At 48.2% G+C, this 22029-nt stretch overlaps 1 protein-coding gene across 1 annotated transcript; it reads left to right on the forward strand.

The window, feature by feature from the left end:
- Positions 1-862: 862 nt before the first annotated feature.
- FBP1 (fructose-bisphosphatase 1) lies at positions 863-20544 on the forward strand. Its single transcript, XM_004591811.3, has 7 exons — positions 863-1192; positions 7584-7746; positions 10725-10817; positions 13102-13242; positions 16638-16775; positions 18471-18590; positions 20091-20544. Exons 1-7 carry the CDS (start codon positions 1023-1025, stop codon positions 20280-20282), a joined length of 1017 nt encoding a protein of 338 aa, XP_004591868.2. The 5' UTR covers positions 863-1022; the 3' UTR covers positions 20283-20544.
- Positions 20545-22029: the final 1485 nt, after the last annotated feature.

The following is a 22029-nucleotide window of genomic DNA, read 5'->3' on the forward strand; positions in this document are numbered from 1 at the left end:
TGTCCCCTGGGAGGTGCAGCAGCCACTTCAAACTTAGCAGCTCCCATGAAGAGCTTCTCAACATCACACCTGCCCCCAGGATACCCCTGCCTCCCTCTTTCCCATCACATTAGAGGGCCAACTCCCTCCACTTCTGGTTTCTCAGGGCTCAAATCCTAGATTCATCTCAAACACTCCTGTCTCTCCTCTGTTGACAAATTCCTTCTGCTGTACCTTCCTAATAATGCCTAGATTCTGGCCAGTTCCTACCCACCCCACCCCCCCACCCCCGCCATCCTGCCTCACCTCTATATGGAGGAAACCTCACAAAGCATCTATCTTTATTTTTCAGTCTCAACATCTTTTTAAGTTATTGATTTGTTTGAAAAGCACAGGAAACTGCATCTGTTTAGTGTGGGCTCTGTCTCCAGCCCATAACATGTGTGGCACAGAGCAGGTGCACAGTAACTGCTGTCCGGGAATGGGTGCGCAAAGACACAATGTGGGCTGCGGGAGCCTTCTAGCTTCCTACCGAAAACAGGGTGGATATGAGGTGCGGGACGGCCAAAGGAGGAACAAGGGTGAGAGCAGCGGCGATGAGGGAGGGCACCGGAGCCGAAATCGGGCTGCGGAGGCTGCGCTGAGCAAATGATTTCACCCTTAGAAACTTTCATTTCTTGTTTTTTTAGGGGTTGGGATACAGACATGACCGCCCTCTTGGCAGGGTCGTCCCGGGGACAGAAGGGAATTCCCGCTCCACAATGCTGTCCTCGGCGAGGTGGAGACACAGAGTGGGGGCTGGAATACAGGAGGCCACAGGAAGACCTGGGCAGGTGTGGGTGGAGGCGGTGGAGGGCGGAGGCGTTCCCGGGGGCGAGAGGCGGGACCTAGTGCCCAGAGACTTTCCCCGGACGCAGCTCGGCGGGGTCCCAGCCTGAGACGCTGCCCGCGCTGCGGAGCTGAGCAACTGCGTTCCTGCGCCTGCTACGGGCTGCGCCCGCCGCCTGCACCTGCCGTCTAGTGCGCAACAGCCCGGCCTCAGCATGGCGGACCAGACGCCCTTCGACACGAATATCAGCACCCTGACCCGCTTCGTCATGGAGGAGGGGAGGAAGGCCGGTGGCACGGGCGAGATGACCCAGCTGCTTAACTCGCTGTGCACCGCCGTCAAAGCCATCTCCTCCGCTGTGCGCAAGGCGGGCATCGCGCACCTGTGAGTTGGGCCTGGGGTGAGGGCTGTTTCTTCCAGTCTCTCCTATCACCAAGGGGCAGGTGGCCTGGCAGCCCGTTGTTAGGGCTCAGTGGACCTCCGCCTGCCAGACGGGTACTCTGACATCGGAGTCTCTGAGGCTGGTAGTCCTTTACTGGGGGAATCTTTCCCTATTTCCCCAAGCTCCTCACTCTCCTTCTTCTTGAACTGGAAGGGACTTCTTGCAGAATCTGTGCAACAGGTGCACCCCTGTCGCCATCCTGGCACACTTGCCCCGTACTCCTGGCTCAGGTGCCTTGCATTCCTTTTGGAACTGGGGTTCCAGGTTTGATTTCTGATCTGTGATCTCCCTGACCCCTAAGCCAATGTTATCTGGAGCTGTAACGATTGTGTGCCAAGAGTTCCAGGAGGCTGCCCATTTCTAGTGGCAGCGGGGTGGGGTGGAGTGGGGGCAGAATTGGGTCTTGTGCTGTCCCAGAAATACAGAAGCTACTCCTCCAGCTTCAAAACTTTCACAGTGTATGCCTCTTGTTCAGTCAGTGTGTGGCTTCAAACACTTAATGAGAAGAGCCAATTAAACAGCATCCTCAACTCCCAGCCAAATGTGCCTGGGTTGCTCGCTAAGACACGCACGTCCTCAGATACATCTGACCTGCAGCCTAAAACTCTGAATGTCCCAGACAGTGTCTTCAAGATCACAGGGGGCACAGGGGGACACGGAGGATTGGAAGGACAGCTGCCTGTGAGCGGCACGACAGCCCTCTGGCTCGTCTTAGTGTGCACCGTGTTCTGTGTTGATTCACACTAATCCGCACTAAAGGGATACCTGGCTTTTCAGATCGCCCCCTACACCTTTTGAACAGGTGTCACATACATGAACACTCCCTGCAATGAAGTGTGATGCTCACAGCTGACCTGACCAAAGATAATGCTGCTACTTTGCAGTGAGTCTCATGTTTCTAAAACTCTTCCTGCCCGCCGGTGAGCTGTTAGGGCGGATTCCCCAGAATTCTTAGGAAAGCAGCATAAAATCACATTTATTTTCAGATGTCAGTCATGGATGGGCCTTGCCAGCAGAGGGCTTATCAGCCTTAGCTTATCAGCCTTGCCCCTCAAAGTGACATATCTCCAAGGATTCTTTGCATTAGAAAACAGGCTCGGATAAAATCTGACTTCAGATGTGATTGACAATGAGTTCTGCTGACCTCACAGCTTTAATTGTGTGTCTTTAAGGGCAAGGAACTTTACAGAAAAAGACATCTACTATTTCTTATATGACAAGCTTTAAAAAAATATGTCAGTACCTTTCATGATCCCAGAGATTCTGAGCGCAAGGTCGGACAGTGGGACCTGGACAATTTTGATTCCATAAAATGCAAGTCAGTTTTTTTAAAGTTATTTTTATTTGAAAAGCAGGTTTAAGGAGAGAAGGAGGGACATACACAGAGAGAACTCTTCTACCTGCTGCCTCAGTCCTCAAATGGCCACAAAAGCTAGAACTGGGCTGATCTGAAGCCAGGAGCCAGGAGCATCTTCCAGGTTTCCCACATGGGTGCAGGGGCCCAAGGAATTGGGCAATCTGCTACTGCTTTTCCAGATCATAAGCAGGGAGCTGTAATTGGAAGTGGGCAGCCTGGACACATACTGGTACTCTATGGAATGTGACACCATAGGTGGAGGATTAACCTACTTAGTTGTACAACAGTTGTACAACAGTTCGAAGCACTCACAAGGCCGCCCATATCCATCTCCTGGGATACTCACTGTTGGTACTTTGCCTATTATTTCTCTAGACACTCCTTCATATACATTTATCCATGAACAAATATTTGTACACAATATTTTGTACACAACCCACAAAATGGGAGCAGACACAGGATCCTTTTCTGTAGCTTGTTTTATCACTTAGTGCTGTGTGAAAAAAAAAATCTTATAATGTTGGGATACATCCATTTCCTTCCTTTCTAACTGTTGCATGCTATTCCACTGTACTCACGTAAGTTACTGATTGAACTCTCCCCTCACTTATGGCCTGTTACAGAGTGGTGTGTCATTGGCTTCTGTGGCTACTTTGGTTGTGTTGATGGAAGGAACAGAAACTGGACCTCTGAATCCTTTTGTGGGAAAATTAGAGCTTGGCTGTTCTTGGTTTGACAAGTAGGCAGGCAGGCAGCAGGAAGATAAAGTCTAAAGCCAGGCCTCCAGGAACATTCATTATAGGCTCTGATATCTGTATTCTATAGGGAAGATAAGACACAGCAAAGGAGACTGTGAGTGCTCAAGGCTTACGCCAGGAGATGGCTATGGGGAGGTCATCTCTTCATCAGGGAAATAGTGGACGCCTGCTCACAGCCTTGCTCTGGTTCATTCTCTCCTAAAAGTTGCTATTGTCATCACATTCACAGTCCCCATGTCATCATCCATTCACTGCTCATGAAGTCTTTCCATTCTAAATGGAAGCAGGCTGAGCACTGGCCTTCTCCAGTCCATCCCTGGTCCAGATGAGGGTCTTGAGACCCAAGGACAAAGAGGTGACTTCTCCTATAGCCCAAGTTTCTAGGTCTTCAGTTTCAGGCTTTCCCCTCTCACACACATATTTCTTCTTCTTTTTAAAGAAATCAATGGAAACTCATCAAATATCATACACCAAGAATATGTTTAGTGAATATTAAGAATTACATCCCAAGGAGCTATGGCCATGTAACAAACATGCCCTGGAATTCTTCTCTGTGTGCCCCCCTCATCCACCCTAACCTCAGCCGAAAAGGCCACAGCGATATCATGGAAGCAGTGAATGTCAGATAGCTGAACTGCCCAAGATCAAGACTTGGAAAACATGTGATGGGTATGAAACTGCAGGGTGCATTGAGAGAGCATCCAAAGATGAAGCTTCTTGCACCATGCTTTTGTGCAATGGCATGATAAAATATTAATAGACAGAGTTGGTAGAGGAAAAACTGGACATGGGCAAAAGCAGCAGCCCAGGCAGAGGTAAGCAGCAGCCCAGGAGGGCGGTGGGAGGCAACACTGGGAGGGTCAGAGTGAGGGCTGGATGAGAAAGGCAGCCAGCAAGGGTTTCAGACAGCTGGGCCTGGCAGCTGAGAACAGGGCTGTGCCTAACATAACTGTCAAAGAAAACAAAGCAACCAACCCTCCCCAAACCAGAATCCCAAGGAGGAGCTGCTATTTCACTGCTGGGCAGGTATGAGAATATGTGCACAATCATGTGGAAACATTACACTTGAGGTGCCAGGGGCTGTATTCGTGTGGCTTCTGAGCATGAGGCAAAGACTAAACATTTAGCCATTGGATCATGGCATGTTTGGCTCAAGGCAAAGAGGAAGGGAAAGAGAAAACTTGGGACCTGAATGACCACAGTAAGGATGTGCGGGGAATAAAAACACACCTTGGAGAGGGATGGAGCTTGACTCAAATTCTTGGCTCTGTCATTGAATTTTTGTAAAACTTCGTGGAGGTAATACAACCAGGATCCTAGAGCCTCAGTCTGCCCACTTACAAGATGAAGATAGGGGCTGGTGCAACGACTCACTTGCCAGCCCTGTCTGTAAGCACCAGGATCCCATATGGATGCTGGCTTACGTCTCGGCTGCTCCGCTTCCCATCCTGCTCCCTGCCTGTGGCCTGGGAAAGCAGCAGAGGAATGAGCTGAGCTTTCTAATTGGGCGGTATCACTTTTGATGTTCTTTCTTTCCTTCTTCCTTTATTCCATTCTGCTTCTCCTCCTTCTTTCTGTGAACTCTTAGATCTCCATTTTCCCTTTTATTCTTCAGCAGCAGCACACTTGTTTAGCATATATTCCAGGCTAGAAATCCCACATAAATGCCACGTTGCTGGGCTACAGGAATATCCTCGCATCAAGTTCGCATTGTGTCCACAGAAGTTACTTTTCTACAGGGGATCCCCTGCAGCTTTAATCTTGGAATGGCAGCTCAGCAAGTACCTGTTTAGGCTTATGGTCAAGTGTACAGGGCTTATGATACTAAAGTTTGGACATTTTATCTGATTTATTTTTGAATTGCCTTCCCCACGGGACCAGAGAGTGAATTATAACTTTCTTTTTTCCGGAAGCAGAGTAGCAACCACTCGGGGTGCTATCTGCCCATGTCCAGCCCACGTGAACACAAGCCTGGGTTGCGTTTGTGACCTTTGGAATCGCTCTGATTGGTGCCTCTTGAACACAAGGGTTAGTTTCTGCACTAACTCTTGGCTGTTCCTGGTGGGTGGGTAGTTGGACATTTACTGCCACAGAATCAATCAGTAACAAACAAGTTGGTGTTACCTTTGACTTTGGTAATAAGGGTGGCGTGCTAGTCCAGCTCCTTCTCCCTGGGTCTGATGTTCTAGAAGTCAGCTTGGATGTGTTGTATGCTGGCCCCAAGCGGCTGCTTATTTTCCATCAGGTTGGCGTCAAAAGGAAATGGTTCCAAGTCAATTAGTCCTTCCAATCCCCCGTGTCCCCCTGTGCCCCCTGTGATCTTGAAGACACTGTCTGGGACATTCAGAGTTTTAGGCTGCAGGTCAGATGTATCCGAGGACGTGCGTGTCTTAGAGAGCAACCCAGGCACATTTGGCTGGGAGTTGAGGATGCTGTTTAATTGGCTCTTCTCATTAAGTGTTTGAGGGCTCATCTAAGTGAAGCAGGTGCCTGCTCCCATCCTCATGTCAGCAGTGCAATCCAGGAAACTTCTCTCTCTCTCTCTCTCTCTCTCAAAGGTTTATTTTTTAATTGGAAAGGCAGATTTACAGAGAGATGGGAAACAGAGAAAGAAAGAGGGATTTTCCATCTGCTGGTTCACTCCCCAGATGGCTTCAATGGCTGGAGCTGGACTGGGCCAAAGCCAGGAGCCTGAAGCTTCTTTCTAGTCTCCCCATGGGTGACGGGGGTCCAAGGACTTCAACCATTTTCTGCTGCTTCCCCAGCAGCAGCTGTTTCCCCACCTCATCAGGAGTTGGATCAGAAGTGGAGTAGCTGGTATTCAAATCAGCACCAATATGTGATGTGGGCATTGCAAGTGGGAGGTTAGCCTACTGCGCCATGGTGCCAGCCCCATGGGAGCCTTGCTTTCACCCGAAACAGATCTATGTGTTAAGTACAACGTACTTCGTGGCTGTGAGATGGCGTGTTCCATTTGGGAAACTATATGTACTCTTGAAAAGCAATGCTCACATGTAATCCACACTTCCAAGGCCTTTGAAATATTGGCCAAATGAATCTGCGCTTTAAGGAACTCCCCATCCTATCTCTAAAATGATGTACAGCTTTTACAAATTCTCAGAGAGGTCTTCCAGTGGAACAAAGGAGATGTTATCGATAGTGCCTCAAGTTCCATGTTGCTCCCCCAACTCCAGAAGGAGATCTTTTGTGTCTCTGGGAGACTTAGCTGGGGAGAGTGAAGTTGGGCCGCAGGGCCAATTCATGTGAATACAACTGAAGGCATCCCAAGTGAAATAAGATCTCCAGAGAGATTTTATCAAATGCAAGCGTGAATTTTTTTCTTTTGCTTGTTTGTCCATCACCTGTGATCACGGAGCTGCCTTGGCTGTCTTCCCAGAAGTCGCTTGCAAAACTGGTTCAGAGGTTGTCTCCCTTCAGTCCCCCCTTCTCTCCCACTCCCCCTACTCCTTCCCCACTGCCGAACAAACACATGTCTGTGGAGATCTGTTAGGAACAGTGCATCACACGTAGGATCCATCTTAGTACCTGGCTAGAATCAGCCCATCCATTAGGAGGAACACCATGGGGAATAAAGAGAAAAGATGTAGGAGTGGGCGCTCGACACAGCTGTGAAGATGCCACTTGACGACAGCAGTCTCTTTCAGAGTGCCTGGGTTCAAGTCCTGGCCCTGCACTCACCTCCAGCTTTCTGCGAAAGCACACCTGGGAGGCAGCAAAGAAGGTCCAATCTCCCACATGGGAGACTCATATTGAGATCTTAGTTGGGCCCAGCTGTGGTGGGCATTTGGAAAGTGAAACAGCATATGGGCTGTCTCCACCAGTCACTGTTTCTGGTCTGTTTGAATAGATAAATCATTTTTGGAAATACTGATGTATGGTTGCATAGTAAGCTAAGCCTCTATATATGGTGTCAGTAACCCATATGAGTGGCTAATTCAAGTCCCTGCTTATGGTCTGGATAAGTGGTGGAGGATGGTTCAAGGCCTTGGGACCCTGCACCCAACATGGAAGACCTAGAAGCTTCTGTCTGGCTCCTGGCTTTGGATTGGCCATTGCAGGTGTTTGGGGAATGAACAATTGGAACATCTCTTTTCTTCTTCTCTCCTCTCCTCTCTCTCCTCGCCTCTTTATAAATCTAGCTTTCAAATACAGATATGTAAATCACGGCTCACCTTTTATGGCTCTGCTTGCCCCTAGCTACGGCATTGCTGGCTCTACCAACGTGACTGGGGACCAGGTGAAGAAGCTGGACGTCCTCTCCAATGACCTGGTGATGAACATGCTCAAGTCATCCTTTGCCACTTGTGTCCTTGTGTCTGAAGAAGATAAGAACGCCATCATCGTGGAGCCGGAGAAGAGGGTAGGTGAGAGCAGCCGTGTCTGAGGTCTCCATGGAACCATTTTCTTCTCCTTCCCGGTAGTGTGCATGCAGTTGCTTGCTTAGCCAAGCTGATGTCTAGGGCTCTTGTTGAATCCCTCCTGCTCATTCCCGTACCTCAGCTGTTTGCCCCCCTTGCCACTGTCCATGTGGGCCACTTTGGTTTGTACCCCTATCATCTCTCCAACTTCTAACTTTTAGAAGTTCATGATCAAAGTTCTTCCAAGTCTGGCTTCTGCTGACCACCTCATTGGCTGATTGTCCACCAAGTCCCCGCCTTATCCTGCTGCCTGCCTAACCTGCTCACAATTCTCACCACTCCCTCCTGAGAGGGAGGCTGCTGGACTCCCTGTTGGTCTGCTGACTTCTGGAAGAAAGAGGATGTTCCCTTCTGTATCCCAGTGTCTGTTACAACAATTGGCACCGTGGAGGGGTAGGGGATCAATGGCAAATGGTTGCAGAAGGGAGCTGGCATGGTGCCATAATCAGTAAGGCTGACACATGGGGTGCCAGTATCCCATATGGATGCTGGCTTGAATCCAGCTTGTTCCACTTCCAGTCCAGCATCCTGCTAATGTGCCTGAGGAAGCAGTAGAGGATGGCCCAAATGTCTGGGTCCCTGCTCCCCATGTGAGAGACATGGGTAAAGCTCCTGAGTCTAGCTTTGGGCTGGCTCCTTACTGGCCAGTATGGCTATCCAGAGTTATTCTTATTGCCAGTGAGATGAAATCTATCTCTCTCTCTCCCTCTCTCTCTGTAACTCTCTGTGACTCAGAATTTAAGACAAACAAATCTTTTTTAAAAATGATTGCAGAGACAGATTGTCAAGTGGAAGAGCATATCCAAGTTTTATGCAACAACAATTGTAATGAAAAAATTCTTTGAGATTAGAAGTATGGTTATATGGACTCACTATAGAACTTGGATGGATTGTGAACATGAGGAACAGAATTAGAAAAAAACATAAGATGGGAAGCACATTGGATTAACTTGTGTCAGTCCTAAAACAGTTCTGCAAGCCCGACTACGTGTTCATGCAGCCCCTTGCTGGGCCTTCCAAAGCCTTGGACAGTAGCCAGTGTGTGGACTGAGTTTGCTGTCGTCCCCGTTTCCTCCTGTGTCAGCACAGGTGTTTTTTTGTTTTGTTTTGTTTTTTGTTTTTTAAGAGCAAACAGTCAGCAAATCATCTGAATTTGGCAGAGAACATTGAAAACTACATCTCAAAGAGAGAAATTTCTGTGCTAAACTGGCTCTCAGTTCCCTGCCCCGCCCCATCAAAAAATATCACAGAATACTCTTACATTACTAATGTAGTCGAATCTTAAAACACTTTGTTAGAAAGCAAGTGTTTCTGCTGGTTCATTGCCCAGATGCCTGCAGTGGCTCAGACTGGGCTGGGCAGGAGCCAGAAACCAGGAACTCAACCCAGGTCTCCTGCATGAATGGTGGGAACCTGATTGCTGGACTCATCTCCCTATCTCCTATGCTTTGCATTGCCAAGGAGCTAGAGTCAGGAGCCAGAGGTAGGAATTGAACCCAGTTACCCTAAGGTAGGATGAAGGCATTTAGCTTCTGGACTAAACGTCTGCTCCCCACGCTTGTTTTAGATAACTGACCCGACGACGTGACGTTGTTGAACACAGTTGGAAAGAGATGTTTCGGCTCCAGCATATGGGGACATCCCACTCACGAACCTGTTGCTGCCACAGCAGAGGATTATTTCCCTTGATAATTAAATCCTGGAGATCACGTTTAGAACTCTGGGCACTACAATCTCAGTGAGCAGTTATAAAAGCTGAATGAGGCCATTTCTTACAGATCTGACTTCTAAGAAAGCCTTTACTTCATCCAGGGGACTTTCCCCTAAAAAAATGCAGTGAAATAAGTGACTCATCTTATTTCCCCTTTTCCTTTGGCTGCCAGGACTCTCAAGCCAAAATTATGATTCAAGTACATCAACGATAGAAAATTATGATTCATTTATCTATAACCCATAACGTTTATCTGCGTCTCTATTCTCACAGCTCATTTCTCTTCCTAATCATCTTTGGTACCTATGTATGTGTATAAATGAAAGTAGTTCAAGAAATTAGCAGAAAATAAAATTAAAAGGTAAGTTTATTTGATCCAAAATTTTCTGAAACCCATGTATACGAGGGACATTTTTTAAATTCATGAAAATGTACATTATGGTAAAATTATGGATTTCTGGTTTTTGGTGTTAAAATAAACTTATGTGTTAATCCCATTGTCCACAATTTTTTGAACTATTCTTATCTGGATATTTATGCATCTATCTCATCTTGTAAGCCACTTTGTATCTTTCACTAAAGAGTATAAATTAATGAGACACACATTTCTTGAACTTTCCTTCACATTTCCATTCTTACCACTATGTGTATACTCTCTTGCTACATTGTAGGGGGCAAGGGAGGGTCTTAAAAGTTCATGGAAAATGCACATTTGGAAAAAGCTATGCATGGATTTCAAAATTTTTGTACCCAAGTGAATTAACTCTATTTTTTAATAAAAGAGGCATTTGCTTGTTTGAAAGGTAAAATGAGAGAGAAAGAGAGAGAGAGAGAGAGAGAGAGAGAGAGAGAAGGGATTGAGGGGAGAGAACTTTCATCCTCAGATTCGCTTCCCAAATGGCCAGCAACAACTATGGCTGGGCCAGGCTGAAGCCAGGAGTCAGGAGCTCCAACCAGATTCCTCTTGTGGGTGGAAGGGACCCAGGTGCTTGGATTGTCGTCTGTGGCTTTGTCAGGTACATTAGCAGGGAGCTGGATTGGGGCTCTGATACGGAATGTGGCTGATTCAGGACTCTCCCACAGCACCCACTCCTTCTAAATCCACTTCCCAGGCATTTTTTTGAAGCATCCTTGTCTATAAGGAACCTAGTGTGTATGTTCAAGGTTGCCGTAGCATTTTAAAGCTGAGCTTCTTTTATCTTTACTCAGGGTAAATACGTGGTCTGCTTTGATCCCTTGGATGGATCTTCCAACATTGATTGCCTTGTGTCCATTGGAACCATCTTTGGCATCTACAGGAAGGTAAAATGCGCTACAGCAGGTGTTACGAAGCTTATGGGTAAACATGTAATGATGGCATTTCTGGAAAATCTCATTTACTTTTGTGCCTTCGCCAGGTTGACTAGCTATAGATCAAATGGATCCCTGGGGTCCTCTGCTTGGTGGAGAACTGGTTGCTGGGGACCTGGAGTGGGGAGAAGCAATAGAAGCAAGAAGCTAGTCATTATCAGACTAACCCTTGGATAGGCTGCCATATTGAGAAAGGAGGTTCATTGGCTATATTTGGAGTCGGGAAAAACAAAACGTTGAGCCTGTGTTCAGTCAAGCTTAGTGGCGCTGCATTATGCACTCATTAACCAACAGAACACCAGGATGGCGGTGGGGGGCGGGGGACAGGAGAGGCATGTTTTTTGTGCATTTTCTTTCAGAAGTAGTTCTGAAATGTTACGAGTCACCTATGAATCATGGCAAAAATGCAGATTCCCAGGGCCCACAGCAGAAGGTCTGACTTGGTAAGCTCAGGCTGCAGCCCTGGAACGTGCATTTGAAATAGCTGCCCCTGGGGTTCCAGTGCAGATGTCTTGGGTGTTATAGGAAGAGAGGACCTGGGAGGTCACTGGGTGACTTTGCTGTGCAGCTTCGTGACATAGCTGTTCCTGCGCTCTGCGGCCGTAGTCTCTGATGATGGAAGGAGTAGTGGAACCCAGCGCAAAAGCCGTCCTCTGGGTAAGCTCAAACAGAGCATTTGAGCTAAAGGATTTGTCGGGGCTGTGTCCCAGCCGGCATTCATAAAGGATCAGTAAGTGCTGCCGGGCTCGGATTCCTCTCCCTAAGGAGCTCCTTCCTGTCCCTTAGTCAAACATGATAAAGAGGGCCGTGCTTTTAATGGGAAAAAAATAAAACAGATTTGAGTGCAAATCAAGTTCTGAGTAGGTATGGTTGGAACTCTTTTTTTGGTTGAGTGCCTGTATGTACATATGTACTTTGTCATCTAAAATAGATTCATTTTTTAAATGGACGTATAATATTGTACATTCATACCTGTAAATGCTGTATAATGTAGAAGGCAGGGTAAGCACTCATCTCCCAAAGCATTTTCGCTTCTCTGTGGTGTAAGAACGTGCAAAATCTCTCTAGCATTTTAATTGTGATGTTACATTACATTGCATTTTAAATGTAACGTAGTTTAAAAGGCAGAGTAAGATTGAGAATGCGTACAAGTGTGTGTGTGGGGGGGGGGGAAAGTGTGTGTGTGTGAGAGAGAGAGAGAGAGAGAGAACTCCTCCATCTGCTGGCTCACGTTCAAATGCCTGCAGCAGCTGGGACAGGGCCAGGCCCTTGACAGGAAACAGGAGCTCCATCTGTGTCTCCCCCATGGGTGGCAGGGACCCTATCTCTTGACGGTGCACTTTTGCAGGAAGCTGCAACAGAGAATGGGGCTGGGGCAGAAACTCAGGCTTTTAGGTGGGGTACAGCTATTGCAAGCACTATCCTAACCACTGTGCTCAGTGCTGGACCCATCTCCTGGCTTTTTGAACTACACAATACAGTATCATTATCTTTACTCACCCAACTGAGATTATTCCTCTCCATTGTAATCTTATCTCCCTTCTTCCTCTGCTCTTCCTGGTCACTGGGGGACCACACCACTCTTTCACCCTCAACTTCAGGGAGACCAACTTCAAGTGTGTTTTGTTCTGTGGGTCATGGCCAAGAAATCAGACAAGAGTCACATGTGCTGAACTCTGAGAACTTCTTTGATGTGGGAACAATACAGCCACGCTGCCCCATGAGGGATGCGCTACCATGGGCAAGAGCTCACGGCATTGATTTCCTCCCCGGGGCCCACTGCCCTGCAGCCCAACATTAATTTGTTTAAATGAAGATGGACTAGCCAGGTGAAAGTCATTGAGACACGCAACAAGATTAGATTAGTGGGGACTGGCAAGAAGGCTTCTTTTTCTTTTGGAAATGATAGTGGAGAGACAGGGGACTATCAAATTAGAAAAGATGGGAAGAAGACCTTGATTGGATGGAAGGATCCAGATGCAGGAAATTTGGGGTCTGGTGGGAAGGCTGCCAGGGTAATGAAATCAGAGCGGTGCAGATCATTGGAGGGAGGCTGCTGGGAAGGTGCTCTGTCTTACTAACATACCCCTGACAGTGCATGATGCTACTGGTAGAATCGAGAGGAAGAACTATCAAGCCAACACAACCCAAGCCAAACTCAGTGCATACTCCACCCCACCCCACCCAAGCCAACCCAGCTTAACCATGCTTTGCTTCCTCTTCTCTCTTGTTCCAGAAATCCACTGGTGAGCCTTCTGCAGAGGATGCTCTGCAACCAGGACGGAACCTAGTGGCGGCTGGCTATGCACTCTACGGCAGCGCCACCATGTTGGTCCTTGCCATGGAGAGTGGTGTCAACTGCTTCATGCTGGACCCGGTGAGAGGCTGCACGGAGGCTGGGTGCTTGGCAGGTGGCTTTGAGTGTGTGTGTGTGTGTGTGTGTGTGTGTGTGTGTGAGAGTGTGGTGGGGGCAGATGTAGGGGGAGGTGGGAAATGAAGCATCTGGAGGGTCAGATATGAATGGTGATATAGGGCAGAGGAGAAGGGAGATGACAGGCCGATGCGTCTGTCCTGAGAGATGGTGGAGGGGAGAAGTGACAGAGACGACAGTTGTCTGGAGCAGAACAGGAAGTCTTGGCTCCTAGATAAAAAATTTTTTTGAAAGAATGTATTTATTTGATAGGCAGAATAACGGAGAATGAGAGGCAGAGAGAGAAAGAGAAACCTTCCAACTGCTGGTTGACACTCCAAATGGCCACAGAAGCCAGGGTTGGACCAGGCTGACTCAGGAGCCAGAAACTCCATTTGAGTCTCCTACAGGGGCAGCAAAAACAAACATAAAAACAAAACAAAACAACCAGTATTTGGGTCATCTTCCACAGCATTAACAAGAAGTTAGATAAAAAGAATTCTTTACAACAACTGCTAGTTAGATGATTCAAGTGCCTAGTGAGTCCAAGCAGACCAAAGGTGTGTGCTGGGGCAGGGCAGGGCAGGCCTGGGAGACTGTGTGGACTAGGTAAAAGTGAGAAATTCAGCAAATGCCACCACTTGTATTAGAAATAGAGGTCCAGTCTGGAAGGCTTCTGCTGATTCCAGAAACACTGCATTTAAAAAGAAGATGTCATGTTTCTAGATGTGTGAAAGATTGTACTAGCTACTAAGACACATTTACGGGAACTGTGGATGGTCTGCTTGCCACCCACAACTTACCCAGCCGTTCCTGGCCTTTCTACCTCACTTGCCAACAGTAGGCTTTCCTGAGGTTCCTGGGTGTTTCAACTGCTGAAGCGGCTGCCACTGCTGTTTCAAACACAGCTCCTCAATGTCCGTGGTGCTGTGTACACCCACAGAAACCTCCAGGTGACCCTCATGGTCCTGTTAAAGTTCTGATACCTCCAAGGAAATGACAATACGTCGGGGAATGATTTAATCAACTTTACAGAACAGATTTGCCTTGTTAAGAGGAACCCGTGGAGCCATGAACATGCTCCTGAGCAGGCATACTTGGGCGGTCATTTATTCCTCCTGTCCACAAATTCGAGTTATTGATTTATTTGTTCAGTTACATGCTAATTTCAACAGAAGAGTTAGATTGGGGAGAGGGATTGATGTGAGTGTGGCTGCTTGGTCTGGCTGTTCAGATAACCACTTCCTACATTGGAGTGCTAAGTTTAAATCCTGGATCCAGCTTCAGCTCCAGCACCCCACCAACGCACACCGTGGAAGCAGTTGAGGCTCCCTGTCGCCCACATGGGAGGCCTGAATTGAGCTTTGTGTTGCTGGCATATGACCCACTCTGGATTCTTGCAGGCATTTGGGTAGTGAGTCAGCTTACGGCAACTCCATCTGTCTTTCTGTTTTTCAAATATCTTTTAAATGGTGCAATTAAACCTACCATGACAATTAAACTGCTTGGTGCAATTAAAAACTGATTTCAGAGAATAATCTTCAGGAAGTTGCCATACTCGTTGTATGTTTGGTTCAGAATCCCAAGGGGAAAGTAATTGGATTTATAAACTCCTTTTTGATTTTAGATAGATCTAAAAGAATACTTTAGAAAGCCCGTGGAAAATAGAACTGGCACATTTATGTTACTGCAAAAGCCTTGCACAAGAGATCTTTAAATAGGTGTTGGGAAGTACCTTTTATGGAAAAAAAAAAAAGCTATGCATGGATATCAAAACTTTTTTTTTTGGCACCAAAATAAATTTGTCTTTTGATTCTATGGTGCTCTGTGCTGACAAATTCAACACGGGGACAAACAGTGAATTGGAGATGGACTTTGACCTTCTTGGAAGCATGGGTGCCCAATGAGTAAACAAGAGGAGGTCATGGCAAGGGAAAAGCAGAGTGAAGTTCAGCCCTAGTCCAGGACCCGAGTTGTGAAATTGCCCAAGTGTGTGGATTTGCTGGTCTGGCCGCACACTGACTGATTCCTTCACAGCCTTCTAGTGCTTTCTATGTTACCTCTGAGTCGTTTGGATATACTTGAGCAGAGAGACGCAAATCTCTTGTTTCCAGATTGCAGCTGCAAGCGTCTGTGTGTTGGATAAGCCCTTTGCAGACTTGGTGGCATCCTCAGCTTGCCAAGAGGCGACTCTGTGCCTCCTCCTGGCTGGGTCTTGCGGAAGGCATAGATTGCTCCTCACTCCAGTGCCACGCTGGAGCTGCTGTAACAGCCATCTCTGTATTTACAATCTGTCTTGTACCTCTGTGTCCCTTAGTGGGACACTTCGTTCCTTTAGCACCCTGGCTGCTCTAGAGGGATGCAGGCATGGGAATGTCTCTGGGAGCATGGCTTTTGGCATTGTGCCTGCAGCACCTGTGATGGGCCAGGTTCTCTCTACATGTTTCTGTAAAGACATTAAGTTTTCTTTTCTGACTACCAAAAAGATGTTCATGGCCCTTTATGGTCAAGATCTTTGGAAGTAAAAAAAAGGAAAAACAACACACGCTAGAAAAGAAGATGTTTCTCACCCCTGCACATTCTAGACTCTCTCCCCTCCCCTCTGCCTTTCCTGTCCCGTTCCAGTTTCCAAGCTCCCATGCCTGCAGGAGCCAACAGCAGGTGCTGCCCTTCCTCCCAGCTCCCCCCTCCATGTTCGGTGCTCCTTCCCAAGTGGACCGAGCCTCTGTTGCCTTCTTGTCACACGGGAACCTGTGACAACCTTTGGTCCAGAGCGATAGGACCTACAGGACTCTGCCCTCAATCCAGATATCCCTGGGGAGAACTTTAACCCCAAAGGGCCAAGGTGAGTGCCAAGGCTACGTGGTAGGAGGTGTTCTCAGGGCGACATATGAAGGGGGACATTTTCAGAGAGATGCAAGCCTGTGGTGGCGGGGTCATCTGTCTCCGCTGATATCCCAAATCCAGTTTGATGTGTGTGTGTGTGTGTGTGTGTCTATGGCTTGGAACACACACTTCCTATTCACTCTTGTTTACACATTACTGCCATCCCTGTTGGCTTCTTTTGGGTTTCATGGATACTATTTGCAAGCCAGGTCAGAGGTCCCCCTGTCCCCCATGACTCCCTCAGGACCCTTCTGCTCCTCTCACCCTATTTCCTTCTCACTTTCTCTTCCCTCACCCCACCCTCAACGAGTGAAGAGTTTGGCAGGAATTCTGGTGTCCCTGGGAGAGGTGGGACTGCAGGCCACCTGCCGTGTGACCCCCAGCCAAGCCCGGTCCATGGCAAGGCTTGTCTCCACCGCGTGGGGCTGGTGGGCCATGGCTTATCACACTCTTTTTGCTCTTCTTTCATTTCCAAGGCCATTGGCGAGTTCATCTTGGTGGACAAAAACGTGAAGATCAAAAAGAAAGGGAACATCTACAGCCTCAATGAGGGCTACGCCAAGGACTTCGACGCTGCCGTCTCTGAATACGTCCAGAGAAAGAAATTCCCTCCGGTAAGCTGGAGTGAGAGAGGTGGGGCAGGTGTAAGGTCAGGCCTGTGGCATCAGGGACAGTTCTGAGGGCAAGGGTGTCCCCCGTGCAGAAAAGTGACCCTTGGGATGGAGAAATATTCTGGACCTCCTCGGAGATCCTGGAATTGTGGAAATCTGCTGACTCGTGGTTCTGTCTGTGCTGCGCCCATCATAGTGGATGGGAATCCAAGCCCCGAGTGGTTAAGATCAAAGTGCTATTTGTGCCTCTGTTACCCGCCCACAGCAGAAGAAAATCAGGATAACAAACTCATCCTGATGATAGAGTTCATGGCCATAAAGCGTTTTACATACCAGGGCCCAGGCAGGATACCAGGGAGGCATACATGGGGTTTCTCCCTCCCAGGCACCTGCCATGTGCTATTTATTCCTCCCCCAACCCCCATCACAGACATGGGGGTCATGTCTGTGTGTCTGTGTCATATCTGTGTCAGGAGCAATAGAGTGCACCTGGGTGTCTTCCTGAAGGAGACACAGTGAGTGACGATAAAGAGAAGGAAAAGGCTGAATGGGGAGCTGGCTGTAGTGGCACCACCCGGCTTGACCATGTGCTTGCTGAAAAGCCAAGGCTGGCTTCTCTTTGGCAGGATGGATCTCCACTGTTGTTAGTGAGTGTGGTAGTTGGCACCTCACCAGAGCTGTCCCCAGATGCTTTCTCTAGCTTTCAGATCTTCGGTTGCACCTTGCCTGGCTTCCTCGCCCAGCCTCTTCCCTGTGCGCCCGTGCACACACAGGCTTGCATGCATTCTCATTTTCCCTCTCTCCCCTCCCCTTCTTCTCCCTCCCACCCTCTCTCTCACTCCCCTGCCCCTCTCTCTCTCCCTCCATCGCGCGCTCTCTCTCTCTCTTTTCTCTCCCCCTCTCCCACTCTCAATCTCATTCCTTGCTCTCTCTTCCCCAGGCTCTGCCCCAGGACCTAGAGGCTGTAACATTTGCCTCTGTCTGTGCATTGCTAAGCCTGTTTCTGTGCAACTTCCTCTTGAAAACACACCTCCCCTCCAGTCCAGCTGCTTAGCTTGGCAAAGTCCTTCTCAACCCGAAAGAGGCTGTTGAATGAGAGAGGTTTTTTTCCCTACCCCATAGCCAGAATCACCTCCATTCTGGCTGGGGCTTTTGTAGCTGATTTACCTGAACCTGACAGGTGGCAAACAACTGCACTCTGATTTTGTTTTCTGCTACTTGAGGGTAGGTATTTCTTTCTTTTAAAAAAAAAAAAAAAAAAAAAAACTATTTTCTTCTTTTTTGTTGGTGAAAGATTTATTTATTTTGAAAGCAGGCCTCTCCGGGTCAGGTTGAAGCCAGGAGCCCAGAGCTTCTTCCAGGTCTTACAAGGGAGTAGCAGGGTCCAAGCACTTGGGCCGTCTTCCGCTGTTTGCCCAGGCGCATTAGCAGGGAACTGGATCAGAAGTGAAGCAGCTATGACACAATTCAATGCTTATAAAGTGATGCTGGTACTGCATTTGGTGACTTGACCTGATGTGCCACAGTGCTGGCTCCCAAGAACAGGATTTTTGCCATGGCTCCCAGCACAGCCCCCGGGGCCCACGTCATGGGTGCCTGCTAACTGATGGTCGGCTCACAGGCACCAAGGGAAGATAAAGGACTCTGTTTCTTCACTCTTTGCACTCCTGATCATTGTGGTATAACTTACCCTTGCAGGATAACACATCCCCATACGGTGCACGGTATGTGGGCTCCATGGTGGCAGATGTTCACCGTACACTGGTCTACGGTGGGATCTTCCTGTACCCAGCCAACAAGAAGAGCCCCAGTGGAAAGGTAGGCACCTGCTATGGACAAGGGACTGCTGGGTGGTTGACTTTGTTTTCAGCCATGGGGACATATGACTGGGGTGGGAAGGAAGTGTTATGGCAACTGCTGGTTGCTAAGGCTGTCTGTGGTCTCTGCTGATGGAGATTCAAGATAAAGCCAGGCCCTACCAACAATACAGAAGAAAGGTATCTGAGAGTGCTTCCCATGGCAAGAGAGAATGGATGGTATTCCAGCCAGGAAGGCAAGTGTAAGGGCTTAGAATGCCCAGTAGGCCTGTGCCTCAGCGTGGGTGACGTCAGTCAGGTCTCATTGCCAAGGCAGTCCATCGGAGCTGTATCCAAGCAGAGGCCTCCTCTGTTTGCCTTGTGGAGGGAGAGAATAGAAATCACAGAGGAGCTTGCATTTGTTCCTTGGAAAATGAGGCCTTTGAGAAAGGAAAGAATCAGTGGGGAGACCAAGGGCCTTCACACAAGCTATTGTTCCCCTGGCCCCGGGTGCACCAGGCCCAGAGCCCAGGGCATGGGCTGCCATGGTGGTCTGTGCCTCTTGGCACTGCTGTTGTCTTCTACACAGGGTCCCAGTGTGCCCTGTGCCCCCTTTGCTTTTCCAATGGACAGATGCCCCCTCCCTTTAAAAAATAATGGGAAGGAAGACATAGGGTGCTATGTAAAAGGCAGCGAGGTCTGAACATTTTCCCAGCTCTGATCAAAGCATGCAGTGTCCGGTTTGCCAAAGGCATCATTCTTAACTGGAAACACCACTCCTGGCCGTGGTTACTTCTTGAGTGCCCAGCTATTTTGAATAACCTGCTTCCTAAGCAATTTTTTCCCCTCCTGTCTCAAAAAATTGCTTCCGCATGCAACTATCAGAGTTCCTCCCTTTTCATTGTGTCACTGTGTCAAATCCAACCCCGACACTACATGGAAACACAGTTAGGAAACACCTGCACTGAGCTATGTGCTCCATGGACTGCACAAACACGCACATGAGAAAATGCCAAGATGTATTAATGTACTGAATCCCCACCCTGAAGCCTTTGGAGGACTGTAAAAGGAATGCGTAGAGAATTGCAAACAATACTATACTGTTTGGAAGAGCCAGTCTGTTTCCCAGATGTCTGAAGCCAGACACTGCCACGGGTTTTATTTTCATGCTTTTTGAACGGTCCAAGCTCCATCCCAAATACACACAGACTCACTCATTAAGGCCGGTTTCCCGTGCGGTCAGTTCTGCCAAAACGTCATTCCATCCTGAACCCAGGTGGTCTGTCTCACATTCATGGCAGGTCATCTGCTGCTGGCTCTGGCTGATGAATGGCTTCGTGTAAATAAACGTCTTAGAGACAACCCGAGGTGGGGAGCGAACTTTTGCAATCTGCTAGAAGGAGGCAGAGATGAATCCGTTACCCCGGAAACCCGCAGCAGTCCGGCACTGTTTTTGAACAGCCCCCTCTGTCTCTCAACGCCTTCTGGGATGAGAACACTAATTTTGTCTCTTGTTTTCCAGCTGCGGCTGCTTTACGAATGCAACCCTATGGCTTTTGTCATGGAGAAGGCAGGAGGAATGGCTACCACAGGCAAGGAAGCTATCCTGGACATCGTGCCCACTGACATTCATCAGAGGGCACCAGTCATCCTGGGATCCCCGGATGATGTGAAGGAATTCTTGGAGATCTACAAAAAGCATGCGGTCAAATGAAAAGCCCACCCCGCCCTGGGTGCAGAGAATTTACCTCTTATCTGGACCTCCTATTTCACGTGGGTGTTACACCACGCTGGCCCAGCCTCATACATTTCTAGACAGCAGGTGGCAAAAAAGCATGGATATTTCCACCCACCAATGTTGAGCCGTGCTCAGGCATTGTCTAATCAAAATACTGTCTTGATAATGCCACTACTGGAAAAAAAGATCTACTTCGAATAGATGGAGGAAAAATAAACATATTATTCATTTAAAAATATATTGCTCTATGTCAAATGATGTTGATAGTATCTTAAGGGCAGATATCTAGATATTAGAGAGCTCATTTCATGGTCATACCAGCCTTGTACAACTGATGGTATGGACGCTCCAGTTTATAAAGAATGTGATGGAGGATTGATGGGCGAAAAAAATCTGCCCTCCATGCAGTGAGGGGCAGAGCTGGGGTGGATCTGAGGCAATCTGACTGCTGAATCCATGAACAGCTGCTCATCCTCCCACACATGGTTCCAAGTACCTGAGTCATGAATGAAAGGGCACATTATTGCCCAACGGTAACTATTTTCTAGAAAAGCATAGTGCTTTAATGAACTCCCAAAACCTACTAATTCCCTAGGCCTAGTTGCCATAAGGGAAAGGCTTTGGACTGTCCTCTACTGCTTTCCCAGGCTGCAGGTAGGGAGCTGGATGGGAAATGTGAACAGCCAGGACACGTACCGTTGTCCATATGGGATGCTTGCACATGAAAGGGGAGGAGCTAACCATTCAGCCAATGCCCTGGGCCCCCTTTCTTTTATTTGAAAGGAAGAGTGATGACAGATAGGAAGGGAGTAAAAGAAAGACTGAGACCTGGACACACACAGAATCCTTCATCTTCAAGTACATGCAAACGCTGGGGCAGGGACAGGCTGAAGCTAGGAGCCCAGAATTCAAATCTGGGCCTTCCACAGAGGTAGTAGGGGCCTAATTCTTTGGGCCACCGTGTGCTGTCTTCCCAGGCACATTAGCAAGACGCCAGATTGGAAGCAGAGTAGCTGGGACTTGAACTGATGCTCTGATGGGATGCTGCCTTTACAGACAGCGGCGTAACGTCTGGAACTTCAAGGCCAGCAATGCAAGAGCAAGATGTAAAGGAAGTACAAATGTTGAACAAGGATGTTTCTCACTAAACTCTGAATGGAAACTTTCTCCTTTAGCAAAGCTGGTGCTTTCTGGGCCAGAAGTTCAAGGTCATGCAAGTTCTACCAGATGTAAAGCAACACTCTTGGACTTCTCTGAGATCTAGACTTGAAACTGGATTTGGAATGTATGCGTGTGTGTACGTGTCTGTGTGTGTGTGTACATTTCTCCCTTCCAGTTGGGAACCTAAAACAGCTATCTGTGTCATTCCTGCCCCTTCACTTCCAAACACTTGTCATCGATTCTGTGGTTTCCCAGCAGAAAGCCTACTGTGATCATTAGCCTTGCAGGGAACCGGATGGGAAAAGGAAAAGACAGAGCATGAACTGGCACCCTAGCTTTATGAGCCATTGTGTTGGCTCCTAAGTCCTGGGTTTGAAAGCCAGCCACCTAAGGGATTTCTCCACAGTGGCAGGCTTGCTGCTTGAGTCCCTTCCTGAAAGTCAAATGCAGTGCAATGGATCTGTCCTGGCTTTGGCACCATGGGGTAGGTCAAGAACAGCAGACACCACTAGGCCCTTGATGAAATGCCCTGTGAATAGGATGAGGGTGGAAACTCCTATTG

The sequence above is a fragment of the Ochotona princeps genome, chromosome 31 (genome assembly GCF_030435755.1).
Source record: "Ochotona princeps isolate mOchPri1 chromosome 31, mOchPri1.hap1, whole genome shotgun sequence".
NCBI lineage: Eukaryota > Metazoa > Chordata > Mammalia > Lagomorpha > Ochotonidae > Ochotona > Ochotona princeps.

Bases quoted from the DNA above. Each gene is read 5' to 3' on its own strand.
- FBP1 (XM_004591811.3), top strand. From the start codon at position 1,023: ATGGCGGACCAGACGCCCTTCGACACGAATATCAGCACCCTGACCCGC. The intron at 10,818-13,101 runs GTAAAATGCGCT...CTCTTGTTCCAG, and splicing joins TCTTTGGCATCTACAGGAAG to AAATCCACTGGTGAGCCTTC. The intron at 18,591-20,090 runs GTAGGCACCTGC...CTTGTTTTCCAG, and splicing joins AGAAGAGCCCCAGTGGAAAG to CTGCGGCTGCTTTACGAATG.